The sequence below is a fragment of the Schistocerca nitens genome, chromosome 9, assembly GCF_023898315.1.
Source record: "Schistocerca nitens isolate TAMUIC-IGC-003100 chromosome 9, iqSchNite1.1, whole genome shotgun sequence".
Classification (NCBI taxonomy): domain Eukaryota; kingdom Metazoa; phylum Arthropoda; class Insecta; order Orthoptera; family Acrididae; genus Schistocerca; species Schistocerca nitens.
The window spans coordinates 480,830,498-480,845,675 of NC_064622.1; the positions used below are offsets into that span (position 1 = coordinate 480,830,498).

General features: G+C 36.7%; 1 protein-coding gene across 1 annotated transcript in view; it reads left to right on the top strand.

Moving 5' to 3' along the window:
• LOC126204367 (NACHT and WD repeat domain-containing protein 2-like) overlaps positions 1-15,178 on the top strand; it is a 1,117,837-nt gene that overhangs the window by 331,448 nt on the left and 771,211 nt on the right. The window contains exon 3 of the mRNA XM_049938741.1: positions 887-966. Within this exon, the coding sequence (XP_049794698.1) occupies positions 887-966 (80 nt within the window). The remainder of the gene's footprint in view (positions 1-886; positions 967-15,178) is intronic.

Here is a 15,178-nt window from a genome sequence, read left to right on the forward strand (position 1 = left end):
GCAGATGGCCACAGTCCTGTAGGAAATCGTTACAGCCTTGTTACAACGACATTTTTCCTAAATTTGTAACACGGTAGGCGTAAATAGGTCTTAAATACTAAGCTTCCTCGCGAATTAAAGCTGTATGTCGGACTGGAACTCATAACACAGGACCATTACCTTCCGCTGGCGAGCGCTGGAGCAAATGAGCTACTCGAGAACGACTTAGGAACCGTACTTACAGCTTTACCTCCGCCATTACCTCGTCTGCCATCTTCAAAAATTGGCAGAAGTTCTCTCACAAGACTTTCAAGGCTAGCACTACTGGAAGAAAGCACTTTGCGAAGACATAACTTAGCCACAACCTGAGGGAACTTTTTCCAGAGTGGAATATCACACTACAGCGGAATGTGCAATGATACGAAACTTCCTGGCCGATTAAAAATCAGGTACTGCAAGAAATAAAACTCAGTTGATATAACACTTACCCGCAAACGGTCCTGAGGTCGAGTCTCGGTCCGGCACACAGTTGCAATCTGCCAGCAAGCCCTACGTAAGTGCATACTTTCCTGCAGAGTGAAAATTCAATCTGGCATCTTCGATCTTTCTTAAACTTAAAACTAAAGCTATTGCGGAATAAGGGTACTTTAGTACTGATGACTACGAAACGGAATACATTTTCAGCACTTAATCTGTAGCCGAAGGTATACTGCAGCTTTGAACACCTTTCGTAGATGCAGAAAGAGGTAATCTACTTCTTCACTCCAATCTGTTGTTTGCAAGACTTTGCACAGATAAGGTCAGCTGTGTCGCCAAAAAGAACTAATCTTCGCATTTTGCGTTTCATACCTGATTTGTTTACTAACACATTTCTCATCTTCAGTAATTCCACGCACTTCGGTTACAGATTTCGCGGAGGAACGGCGACAGCTGCTGGAAGTGGTGGGCCCAGAGCTGCAGAGCCAGTACGACAACATGGGGCTGGAGGTGAGTCCACACTCTGACCAGTTACATACGTCGTCGTCTCTCTGCCTGAGTCGTGTGAAGTTGGCACCCTTTTTTTCAGAAATCTATATTTTTTTCAGAGTTCTTGATAGATATGAAATAGTTCTAGAGTTCTTTGTACAAAATTTCAATAGTTCTGCAGAATTTAGCAAAAGAAACAACATTACTCGAAAACATTTTCGTATCGAAAACATTCTTTGTCAATTTCCGCAAAATGTAAATAAGTACGACAGTTCTGAGCACAGTTCTGAATAGAGCTCCAAGAGTTCTATCGAAAATCCCAGTAACATTTTTTTGTGCAGCTAATAGTTTACGAGATAATTGCAATTTAAGGAGAAAATATTTTCACTTACTGTGAAGTTGGCACCCTTTTTTTCAGAAATGTATACTTTTTTCAGAGTTCTTGACAGATATGCCATAGTTCTAGAGTTCTTTGTACAAAATTTCAGTAGTTCTGCAGAATTTAGCGAAGAAAACGACAATATTCGAAAACATTTTCGTATCGAAAACATACATTGTCAATTTTCGCAAAAATTAAACTCGTACAACAGTTCTGAGGACAGTTCTGAACAGAACCCCAAGAGCTCTATCGAAAATCCCAATAATATTTTTCTATGGCTATAATAGTTTATGAGATAAATTGATTTAATGTGGGACACACTTTCTCTACAGAAAATATAAATATATTCGTACAGCAGTTCAGATGACAGTTCTGGACACCACGTGAAGAGTTCTATCGAAAATCCTGGTAGTCTTTTTTTGTGCAGGTAATAGTTTAAGAGGAAATTGCAACATAATTAAGAACTCTATAAGAGCTCCCACTGTGAAGCTGGCACCCTTTTTTACAGAAATCTATATTTTTTTCAGAGTTCTTGATAGATAAGCCATAGTTCTAGAGTTCTTTGTACAAAATTTCAATAGTTCTGCAGAATTTAGCGAAAAAAACAACATTACTCGAAAAAATTTTCGTATCGAAAATATTCTTTGTCAATTTCCGCAAAATGTAAATAAGCACGACAGTTCTGAGCACAGTTCTGAATAGAGCTCCAAGAGTTCTATCGAAAATCCCAGTAACTTTTTTTTGTGCAGCTAATAGTTTACGAGATAATTGCAATTTAAGGAGAAAATCTTTTCACTTACTGTGAAGTTGGCACCCTTTTTTTCAGAAATGTATATTTTTTTCAGAGTTCTTGACAGATATGCCATAGTTCTAGAGTTCTTTGTACAAAATTTTAATAGTTCTGCAGAATTTAGCGAAAAAAACAACAATACTCGAAAAAATTTTCGTATCGAAAACATTCTTTGTCAATTTCCGCAAAATGTAAATAAGTACGACAGTTCTGAGCACAGTTCTGAATAGAGCTCCAAGAGTTCTATCGAAAATCCCAGTAACATTTTTTTGTGCAGCTAATAGTTTACGAGATAATTGCAATTTAAGGAGAAAATATTTTCACTTACTGTGAAGTTGGCACCCTTTTTTTCAGAAATGTATATTTTTTTCAGAGTTCTTGACAGATATGCCATAGTTCTAGAGTTCTTTGTACAAAATTTCAATAGTTCTGCAGAATTTAGCGAAGAAAACGACAATATTCGAAAACATTTTCGTATCGAAAACATACATTGTCAATTTTCGCAAAAATTAAACTCGTACAACAGTTCTGAGGACAGTTCTGAACAGAACCCCAAGAGCTCTATCGAAAATCCCAATAATATTTTTCTATGGCTATAATAGTTTATGAGATAAATTGATTTAATGTGGGACACACTTTCTCTACAGAAAATATAAATATATTCGTACAGCAGTTCAGATGACAGTTCTGGACACCACGTGAAGAGTTCTATCGAAAATCCTGGTAGTCTTTTTTTGTGCAGGTAATAGTTTAAGAGGAAATTGCAACATAATTAAGAACTCTATAAGAGCTCCCACTGTGAAGCTGGCACCCTTTTTTACAGAAATCTATATTTTTTCAGAGTTCTTGATAGATAAGCCATAGTTCTAGAGTTCTTTGTACAAAATTTCAATAGTTCTGCAGAATTTAGCGAAAAAAACAACATTACTCGAAAAAATTTTCGTATCGAAAATATTCTTTGTCAATTTCCGCAAAATGTAAATAAGCACGACAGTTCTGAGCACAGTTCTGAATAGAGCTCCAAGAGTTCTATCGAAAATCCCAGTAACTTTTTTTTGTGCAGCTAATAGTTTACGAGATAATTGCAATTTAAGGAGAAAATCTTTTCACTTACTGTGAAGTTGGCACCCTTTTTTTCAGAAATGTATATTTTTTTCAGAGTTCTTGACAGATATGCCATAGTTCTAGAGTTCTTTGTACAAAATTTTAATAGTTCTGCAGAATTTAGCGAAAAAAACAACAATACTCGAAAAAATTTTCGTATCGAAAACATTCTTTGTCAATTTCCGCAAAATGTAAATAAGTACGACAGTTCTGAGCACAGTTCTGAATAGAGCTCCAAGAGTTCTATCGAAAATCCCAGTAACATTTTTTTGTGCAGCTAATAGTTTACGAGATAATTGCAATTTAAGGAGAAAATCTTTTCACTTACTGTGAAGTTGGCACCCTTTTTTTCAGAAATGTATATTTTTTTCAGAGTTCTTGACAGATATGCCATAGTTCTAGAGTTCTTTGTACAAAATTTCAATAGTTCTGCAGAATTTAGCGAAGAAAACGACAATATTCGAAAACATTTTCGTATCGAAAACATACATTGTCAATTTTCGCAAAAATTAAACTCGTACAACAGTTCTGAGGACAGTTCTGAACAGAACCCCAAGAGCTCTATCGAAAATCCCAATAATATTTTTCTATGGCTATAATAGTTTATGAGATAAATTGATTTAATGTGGGACACACTTTCTCTACAGAAAGTATAAATATATTCGTACAGCAGTTCTGATGACAGTTCTGGACACCACGTGAAGAGTTCTATCGAAAATCCTGGTAGTCTTTTTTTGTGCAGGTAATAGTTTAAGAGGAAATTGCAACGTAATTAAGAACTCTATAAGAGCTCCCACTGTGAAGCTGGCACCCTTTTTTACAGAAATCTATATTTTTTTCGGAGTTCTTGATAGATAAGCCATAGTTCTAGAGTTCTTTGTACAAAATTTCAATAGTTCTGCAGAATTTAGCGAAAAAAACAACATTACTCGAAAAAATTTTCGTATCGAAAAAATTCTCTGACAATTTCCGCAAAATGTAAATAAGTACAAGAGTTCTGAGCACAGTTCTGAACAGAGCTCCAAGAGTTCTTTCGAAAATCCAAGTAACATTTTTTTGTGCAGCTAATAGTTTCCGAGATAATTGCAATTTAAGGAGAAAATCTTTTCATTTACTGTGAAGTTGGCACCCTTTTTTTCAGAAATGTATATTTTTTTCAGAGTTCTTGATAGATATGCCATAGTTCTAGAGTTATTTGTACAAAATTTCAATAGTTCCGCAGAATTTATCGAAGAAAACAACAATACTCGAAAAAATTTTCGTATCGAAAACATTTTTTGTCAATTTTCGCAAAAATTAAACTTGTACAACAGTTCTGAGGACAGTTCTGGACACCACGTGAAGAGTTCTATCGAAAATCTTAGTAGAATTTTTTTGTACAGGTAATAGTTTAAGAGGTAATTGCAACTTAATTAAGAATCCCATAATAGCTCCTACTGTGAAGCTGGCACCCTTTTTTTTCAGAAATATGTATTTTTTTCAGAGTTCTTGATAGATAAGTCATAGTTCTAGAGTTCTCTGTACAAAATTTCAATAGTTCTGCAGAATTTAGCGAAGAAAACAACATTGTATATCATAGCTGATTCAGGAACCCTTTCCTTCTGATACAATTCTTACTGTTGCCACAATAAATCACTTGTGCATACATTCCAACTGTACTGATCATTACAAAAATATAACCATTGACCAGCGGCGCACTTTTCTTGCAGCGTTGTACAAAGCATTCAGCTGATCCGTTGTGAAAATACCACACTTAACGCTATTGTAAAATTTACGGTGGATGGCTTCCGTTTATCTACAATGTCAGCATCTATCGAATTATATTCATACAAACGTGATGCCTGGATCACTCACTTCCCCTTTTTAGGTACGTAGGAAACTAGAGTTCAGTCTTGTGGAAGCCAAAAAAGGAAATGTGGGCAGCCCTTCTTTTACTGATAGCAAACTCTAGAGAAATCTCCACGCTTGTTTTTCTTCATCATGCCAACAAAAGAAAAATTTTCCCTTCATAGCTCTATTATCATTCCAGTACTAGTAAACCAGTTGTCCGCTTTCACATCTCGACCTGACTGATATATAGGTTTACGCAGTCACAGAACAACATCAAAATGTTTATTGCTCAGTTGGTAAATCCTTCTGGTTGCAACACAGAGTATATTTCCAAATTGTACAGGTGAAATACTTAAGAATCCATACTCGTTTGTTTTGATTGATACATATTCCCGAAAACTGTACCTTCCACAGAATCTTTCCAGCTTCTTGTCTACTGTAACATTTTCTCCAAGGGTGTAAGATTTGTGGTAGTTGCGTACAAACACAGTAAATATTTCCCGAATAGCTGTTAGCTTGTCTAATTGTCTCCTTTCATCACGAATAGCGCGACTGTAAAATCTATGGCTCTCCAGAATAAATTTGAAACGTTTTATGTTCATTTGCGAGGTAAAATTTTTCAGTGCCATCACCATCAGTTCCACACAGATCTTCCAGGCTTTATCTGTTACTTTTGTTAACAACAATTAAAAACAAGAGACTGATGAAGGCTTTCAATTCAATATCACCTATTGATTTTACCCCTCTATCATGCTGAAATGAGGCTTTGATGCTCTGAAAATTCTGATTGGAATACAAAACTACAATAGACAAATATCCTTATCTATGAGGTAGTTACAGCATCACAAAGGCTGTTTTGGCTTCACCTATTGGTACAGGTAAATTTCGAATAATATTATGCTCTTCGAACAATATGCATTGGGTTTCTTCAACATTATCTAGTACTTCCCACTTAAAATAATAAAATTCCTATAAAATAACGCAACCAGGCACAGTGTATTAATCTGATATTTGACGTTCAGACAGCGGACACTGACGGTTAAACAGTTCAAACAGAATTTAAGTGCAGTTTACATTCTGGATTAGCTTTGTACTACTTACTACGTTGATAAACAAATAAATTAATCGCTAAAATGAAATACGAAAGGGCACAGTGGATAAAAGCGAGCAATCGGCTCATATCTCATCAAGAGAGCATTAGCGTCGATACTGAATCATACAACAATGAAAGGTATACCGAGAAAGGAAGCTATAACGAGAAGGCGCCAGTGCTGCCAATTGTTGACAAGTAATTGCTCGTTTTTATCCACTGCGCCCTTTCGTATTTCACAACACACAACAATGAAAAGCATACGGTGAAGGGAAGCTGTTAACGAAGCAGCGCCAATACTGCAAATTGTTGAAAAGTAATATACAGAAAATTTCGACACGTGTCAATCTGAACAGCTGCGCCCGATGGAAGAATAATGAAAACTATGATATGTCCCTGAGACCTCTCAAGACCAAAAAATAATAAACAAAGCACAGCAACAATGCAAAAGTCGTGGCACTACATCTGGAAACAATGAACACGTGAACTGCGTCTTTTAAACAATCGGCAAATGACGTCAGTGTAGTAGTTACAATAGAGGTAGCATCAAAGCTTCTCACGGTAGCATCAAGTCTAATGACAACAACAGCTGCACTTTTTGGGTGGCGCGCGCCGCGTCGTGTGAAGCCGTCCGCCAGCGCTGCATTTCGCTCCTTGATTTGCCCCTAATGACTAAATGTAACAATACTGCTCACTCTCATGGAATAATCGTTATGCTCGTTCAGTCAGAGCTCTTGTGCAGTCGTTGCCCGTTGTGCAGTCGGTGCTGTTGTGTAAGTGATATTTATGAACCAGAACACCCATAAAAATGTACAATCTACCAGAATTGAAACGTCTTCTCAGCATGGAGGAATTTAAAGTAATCGATGATAGAGGCATTCAATTCACTCCGTCCAAAAACTGTCCGATGCCATGGCCGACATCGGCTCGAAAATGTCTTCAAAACATATTTACACAACAATTAAAGAAGATCGTCACGATCTGCTTGCTTTTGTTAGAAACACTTTCAGGCTGGAATGTTTCGTTGAAGAAAAAGACGACGACAGCAAAGATGAGTCGTGGAATGATTTTGGTTCTTCGTGCAACAAGGACATGACAAAGCAATTCGACTTACTACTGTCAGCAGAAAAATGGTCTACCATAAAACCAACAGAGAGGAAACTTGGAAGGCCTTCAAGACTGGAAATAGGGAAATGGACCGATTTGATGGCTCATAAAATTTATGAACATCACAAAATTCCATGTGCCTTTTCTTTCAAATACGCGAATGTATGTGAAAGTTCAAGTTCAAAGTATTTCTTGAAGATCAAAGGAAGATGCACAGAATGCGGAGCCACTTTCGAAGGGATTGCTCTGAAGAAGCCAAAAAAGGACAACGATATTATTATAAACTGCAGACTTTCAAACTTTTCAGACGATAGTATTCACCTTAAAAGAAGACAACTTCAGGGCACGAGAAGACAACAGGTAGCTGCTAAATTGGTTGATAACAGGATGCCTGCAGCTCTTTGGCGAAATTATGAAGCGAAAAATATGTCTTTTGGAGACATGATTCCTCCAAATTTACCAAATGCTGATGTCTTGAGAAAGGCTAAAGAGAGGAAAGGGACAAACGTTTTGGTATAACAACCAGTAAGCCTGTTGAAAACCTGCAAATTGCAAAACATACAACCCATCGGGACGAAATTCACGCAATCGGATTGGACCCATTCTTCTGTATATATTGGCTGAAAGATCAAAGTCAGTTGCAAAAATATTGTCATCAAGTCAATAGCAGTGTATACGATTCAGTAGATGCTACAGGTAGCGTTGCATTTCGAGTTATTTCACGATTTGGGGATCTGTCAAACAGGGCTGACTGTGTGGAAATTAAGTCAAAGTACATATACCTGTATCAGTACATGTGCATCCGCGAAGTAAACGTCACTAGTAAAGATCCAAATATCGTCAATCGATCATCAATCAGTTGCCCAACTTATCAGATGATATCCTCTAGGCATGACGCATCATTCTTGTCATTTTTCTTTATGGAAATCATCAGATCTGGAGCTCCCAGACCAAAAATCATGGTAACTGATTTTGGTAAGGCTTTGTTGGTTGCCATTTCTAGAGCAATAGCCAATTGCTCGGACTTAACAGATTATTTGAATAGGTGTTATAGTCATATTGTTTTGCATGAAAGAGTAATTCTACCCTCGTGTTGTTTGAGAGTAGATTTAAACCATTTTATGGTCATGATTTCGAGGTGGAAATGCTTCTCGAGAGTTAAATCACAAGTCAAACAACTTTATCTTCGAGTTTTGGCCCATATTTACATGATGACAGATTTTCGTGATATTGAAAGTGCTTTGCGCTCACTTTTGGTTGTTGCGTTAAGTGAACATCTTGGTATTGATGAGTGCGGTCAAGAATATGCATCAATGGAACATCAGCGCCACCTTGATAACATTATCAGAGGTGGTCCACGTCATTCATATATTGACGAAAAGAAAGATGATGACAAGAAAACTGATGATGTTGAAAACAATGATGACTGTCTTTTGGAATCAGTTTTGAACTCTAAGGAATCTACTGCAAACGCGTGGATTGATAGGGCAAAACGTATCTACAATGAAGCTGAAGTCATCGCGAATCAGACTAAGGATGACAATCTATTTGATGTGAATCCATACAACATTCCTAATGCTGCAGAGATGCTGAAAGATTTGATGTACTATATACCACTGTGGACAGCTGTGATGTATCCTTCTTTCCATGTTCCTTTATCTATTCGTTCGTCAGCAGCGACTGAAGGAAAATTTTCAAAATTAAAGACACTGGGCTTTGACAAGCTGCCTTTACGAGTAGACAAATTCATTTTTCAACATTTGAAGTGGATGCGTGAGGAAACAAAACTGTTAGCGCCACTTATGATGGAAAAACAAGATTCAAAGCAAGCTGTGAAGCACAAACCAACTGAAGCATCGTTGCCTTACCATGAAGAAGAAAACTGGAGAGGAAAAAATAAGAAGCTGAAGATAACAAACCCCAAAAGCAATCATATCCTTGATAATTCTGAGAGCACACTGAACAATACCTTAAGAGACCCAACTCGATGATGCCAATAAGACAGAGTTAAACAAAATTTTTAATAATTTTGAACACAGATTTTCTCCTACTTCGAGCGCACTTGTTATGAATGCGGAGAACAACTGTCTCTCAATCAATAGTGAGAGTGTGTGTTTTCAGCGCTCTTCAGATAATAATTTACTGCCGAATTTGGACTCTAAAGAGAGATGTCATTCCACAAAAGACTATCGAGAATCATGCTTCACCAGGGATGTCAATGAAATTTCGTCCTGTGGTTCGAAAACGGAAGAAAATCGCGAGACCTGTAACAATAAAATGGAGGAGAGTGCAATGCTGAAAAAGCTTCAAAACGAAATCATTGTCACATCGAGCATGCAAACTAAGAGCAAGAAAAACTACTTAGATGATTGCCCAAACTGGAATTCGACTAAGAAATTCATAGACATTAATTTGCCACTTTTCCCAAATGGGTCCTCAAGCAAATTCAAATCTGCTACCTACAACTTGAAGGGAACGTGCGGTTTCGATTCTTTGATAACCTTATTCATGCAAGCAGTATCACTCAGTGATGATTTCAAAAGTACCATTCAAATGGTGAGCCATCCATTTTTGGATCTGGCTTTGGATGTGTTGGACAAAAAAATTATAAACTCCCAGCATTTTAAGCAGAGATTTGATATTTTATATGTGATACCGTTCCTAAAAAAAGGAGTAATCTCTCGAAAAATATTGTCTCTGAATGCAGAGTCGAATGTTGGGGAATTATACGAGACAATATTAAAAGATAACCCGATTTGCAACAAAAAGATATCGTGTCTGACGTGCCTAAATTCACGCTATGTGAAACTACATTATATTTCCGTTGATACGTATGTGCTCTTCAGACTTGGTTATAATTTCATGCAAGAGGCTGTAGATGCAACAGACGGAGGTCTAAAGACTATTATAAAATGCAAGAAATGTAAAGGAGAAGCAGTCGAAGAAAAGAAATTCGGATGCTACTTGATGATGGATACTAGTATAACAACTTGTCCACTAACTGAAGATCAGTTTCCACCGAATCAAAGGAAGAAATGTGTGTTGCAAACGATCACGAAAGAAATCGTAGTCGACAATCAAGAGTACACTCTCGTTGGTGCCATTCATTATAATAGCTCCATCAAACACTACACGGCATATGTCTTCGATGGAACCTACTGGAAGCAGTACCATGACCTGTATAAAGAAGTACAGAGAGTTTCAAAAGAAACGATAATTTCTCCACACCTGTTCATGTATGTCAAGACAGGAAAATTTTCAAATGGCAGCTACAAGACCGACGAGACGAAACAAGTAGTTCCTACATAGGAACTTTGCTTTATAAGGTAAGCAATTGCTAAAAGTTGATATCTAAATATTACAAATACAGCTCTTATGTTAGTTCTTCGTATCTTTGTTTCTGGAACCCCCTGTTTTAGTTACTAGAATAAGAGCATTTTATGCCCTAAATGTCACTTATATATTTTTTGTACTTATTTTTCATAGTTGTTTCACACCTCATAAATTCTATGCTTATTTATTACTAAATTCCCTACATATGTATTTCCTTCTGGGTTTTAGTGTATCCTGAAGAAGAGCTGTTAAGGGGACCTGTATATCACGGCCTGTAGTTTTTCCTGGTACTTTGAAATTTATTGTGAGCTCTAGGTGAAATACATTGTAAATCTGTGGAATACATTGTGGAGTGAATATTGATGTTTTTCTTACCTACAGAATTACATGTAATTGTTATTTTAGGTTCAATGTACTTACACGCTATTCCAAATAAAAGATAAAAAACAAATTTTGTTCTTTGAATTATTATCTTGTTGAAACAGCAAACCAGTAATATTTTTCAGTTTCATGTTTTGATTATTTTAAGAACAATGTATTTTAAGAGAAAAATTTTTCTCCTAATAATTTAAGAACATAATATGACATACTGCAGCTTAAAATATTTAATCCATTCTTGAATAATGTGGTTCAGTGTGTAGGCAAGCACTATATTATTATTCATCCATAGCTTTGTTTATGTAGCTTTAATAGTGGATGAGATACCGGTAACAGTATCTCTGTATGCAAACACGTTGATTGCAGAAAATTGAAACTAAAGATTTGTATGTCATTTTCTTCTCAATGACGTCATTGCAAACCATTCCTGCTCCATAATCTTGTTGATACCTTTCATGTCCTTTTCGTTTTCTTTAGTTTTGCTTCTTTTCTTTGTTATTCTGGCCTCCTTTTTCATGCTTTTAGCAGCTTTTTCAGTTTATGTAACATGTTGCCTGTCCGCCCATACCAGCACAATTTTCGTGTTGTTCCTAGTTTTGATGCCTGTTCTGCTCGTTGTTTTTAATCTTTACTCCATCAGGCTGGCCGGAGTGGCCGAGCGGTTCTAGGCGCTACAGTCTGGAACCGCGCGACCGCTCCGGTCGCAGGTTCGATTCCTGCCTCGGGCATGGATGAGTGTGATGTCCTTAGGTTAGTTAGGTTTAAGTAGTTCTAAGTTATAGTGGACTGATGACGTCAGAAGTTAAGTGCCATAGTGCTCAGAGCCATTTGAACCATTTTTACTCCACCATTAAAACGTATTGCAACTGTTGAAACGCATTCTGATTTTGTTTTATGCCATGTAAACATTTTTCCTGCACATACGACAGTCGACAGGTTCTTCAAAGGTATTACATAAACGAGGTTCTACGGAAACTGCCCAAATTAAATGTTCAAAATTGTGTGAAATCTTATGGGACTTAACTGCTAAGGTCATCAGTCCCTAAGCTTACACACTACTTAACCTAAATTATCCTAAGGACAAAAACACACACCCATGCCCGAGGGAGGACTCGAATCTCCGTCAGGACCAGCCGCTCAGTACATGACTGCAGCGCCTTAGACCGCTCGGCTAATACGGCGCGACACGCCAAATTAAACAAAATGACATTTAAACACGAGAATTGCGAGGTACTGTACATGAAGTGTATATTTTTAGAATCAGGAAGAGCCAGATGAATTTTATTACGTAAAACAGTAATTGTTTTGAGCTCTCATGACATCCAGGACCCACTAACAGCTAAAAATATGCCCAGGACCCTCATGGATGAAAGTTATGTGGCAACATCACCAGACACTAGGATACATAAAAACATGTGCTGTGTGTAACGAATAAATTTGAAATTGCTGTCGTTAATATTGTTGCAATCATTTGCTCTAGTTAGAAAGGAAGTGTGGAAGTTTGATGAGTTACACTACAGCGAGAGTTAAAAGTCTTTACAATGTATAGAAATGTAAGTATATTTACTGAATATATTGTACAAGCGAACTAATTAGTATGTCTAAATCCTAATTCAATACATGACTGATAGATGTGTTATGTTGAGGGGATACAGTATTAAAGTTAATAAGAAGTTAGAAATTTGTAAATAAGAACCTCGTTTATTTGGTCCTCAGTAATCCGGATTCCCGGTTTATCCGGATTCATATTTTGTATTTTTCTCTTTTTTTCTTATAACACGAAGATGTGTAGTCGGTGAGATACATAGGCTGCTTATCACTAGGCCGGCAATTTAGTCTAGTACTGAGTGATAAGGAACTCGGAGTGTGTGAATGACATTGTTTCTCAAGTATTTTACATTAATAAAACGGTGTATTGATGCCCATCAAGTAAGTTGCATAGTAACCACGCCAACAGCACTCCACCACAGCTCATTGTACCTCTGGTGCGCTTCTCGACAGGTGTGACACCATCTGGTTAGTGGTGCGTGTGAATGTATCCGCTCTCTCAGCCATCTGTTTGTTTTGCACTGACCAGCCTTCTCTCCTTGAATTATCTAAGCGTGCACATCCCACGCTTCCACCTACAGTTACTACAGTCAGTCTTAAGAAGGTGTACTGGCATTTGTATAGTGCTGAACATTTAGATTTTTTGTATTTAGTGGAATATACATCCGGGTTTTCGATTTTCGGTTTTCCAAAATAAAAGTGAGAATTTACGATCGTCCTCATAGCTGTACTTCCAGCAGTACTTCATCTCAACCGTTCCCAATTTCGTAGAAGTTGTCCTACGAAAATTGCAGAAGAAGCACTCCTGGACGAAAGGATACTGTGACGATATTCCTTCGTCATAGCCTGGGGTTAGAGACCCGGTCCGGCACACAGTTTTTATCTGCCAGTAAGTTTCACATCGGCGCACACCCACTGCAGAGTGAACACACAATCTATTTCATAATCTACTGGCACCATAAAAATGTTATGAGGGTTTTTAAAATAACTCTTTCGGTGCTATCCAGAGCTGTCAGCAAAAGGGTTGTGCCAATTTATTATAATGTAGACCAAGTGGGTCTCTCGAAAATGCTATTATCTCATTAACTGTTATCCCCACAAAAAATATTATTACAGTTTTCGGTAGAACTCTTAGGGTCGTATTAAGAAATGCCATCAGACCTTTTGTACGAATTTATTACTTTTACATGACAAAAGTGAGTCCCACATTAATTATCTCATATGTCATCGTCACAAATAATGTTATTATAGTTTTTGGTAGAACTCTGTGGGTGATATTCAAAACTGTCATCAGAACTATTCTACGAATTTTGCTATAGTAGAGAAAGTGAGTATCAGATTAAAACAATTACCGTATAAACTATTATCGCCACAAAAATGTTCTTATCATTTTCAATGCAACTCTTCCGGTGCTATCCAGAACTGCCAACAGAACTGATACACAAATTTATTTTTTCCAAACTGACAAATAATTTTTTACCATACCAAAATTTATTGCCGAGTTATTGTTTTCTTCCAGAAATTCTGCAGAACTATTCGTGTTTTGAGCAGGGAAATCTAGAACTATTACATATATATCAAGAACTATGAAAAAATGTATATTTATCGTAAAAGGGGTTCAAACTTCACGGGAAATGCTCATAAGCATTCCTTAATAAAGGCAGTTACTACGTAAACAATTACCTGCACAGAATATGTTACTAGTATTAATCAATTACCATACAAACTATAGCTATTATAACCACAAAAAATGTTATTATGACTATCGATACAAGTCTTGAGGTGTTAACCAGAACTGTTAATCAAAACTGTTGAACGAATTTACTTTTTCTGTGAAGAAAGTGGGTCTAACATCAAAGCAGTTACCGTATAAACTATCATCGCCACAAAAAGATATTATTAGAATTTTCGATAGAGCTATTGGTGTTCTGTTCAGAACTGTTGCACGAATTTACTTTTTGCGAAAATTGACAAAGAATATTTTCGATACGACAATTTCTCGAGTACTGTTGTTTTCTTCACTAAATTCTGCAGAACTATTGAAATTTTGTACAGAGAACTCTAGAACTATGACTTATCTATCAAGAACTCTGAAAAAAATATATATTTCTGAAAAAAGGGTGCCAGCTTCACAGTAGAAGCTCTTATGGGGTTCTTATTTAAGTTGCAATTACCTCTTAAACTATTACCTGCACAAAAAAATTCTACTAAGATTTTCGATAGAACTCTTCACGTGGTGTCCAGAACTGTCCTCAGAACTATTGTACAAATTTAATTTTTGCGAAAATTGACAAAAAATGTTTTCGATACGAAAATGTTTTCGAGTATTGTTGTTTTCTTCGATAAATTCTGCAGAACTATTGAAATTTTGTACAAATAACTCTAAAACTATGGCATACCTGTAAAGAACTGTGAAAAAAATATACATTTCTGAAAAAAAGGGTACCAACTTCACAGTAAGTGAAAAGATTTTCTCCTTAAATTGCAATTATCTCGTAAACGATTAGCAGCACAAAAAAGTGTTACTTGGGTTTTCGATAGAACTCTTGAAGTTCTGTTCAGAACTGTGCTCAGAACTCTTGTACTTACTTACAATTTGCGAAAATTGACGAAGAATTTTTTCGATACGAAATTTTTTTCGAACATCGTTTTCCTCGCCAAATTCTGCAGAACT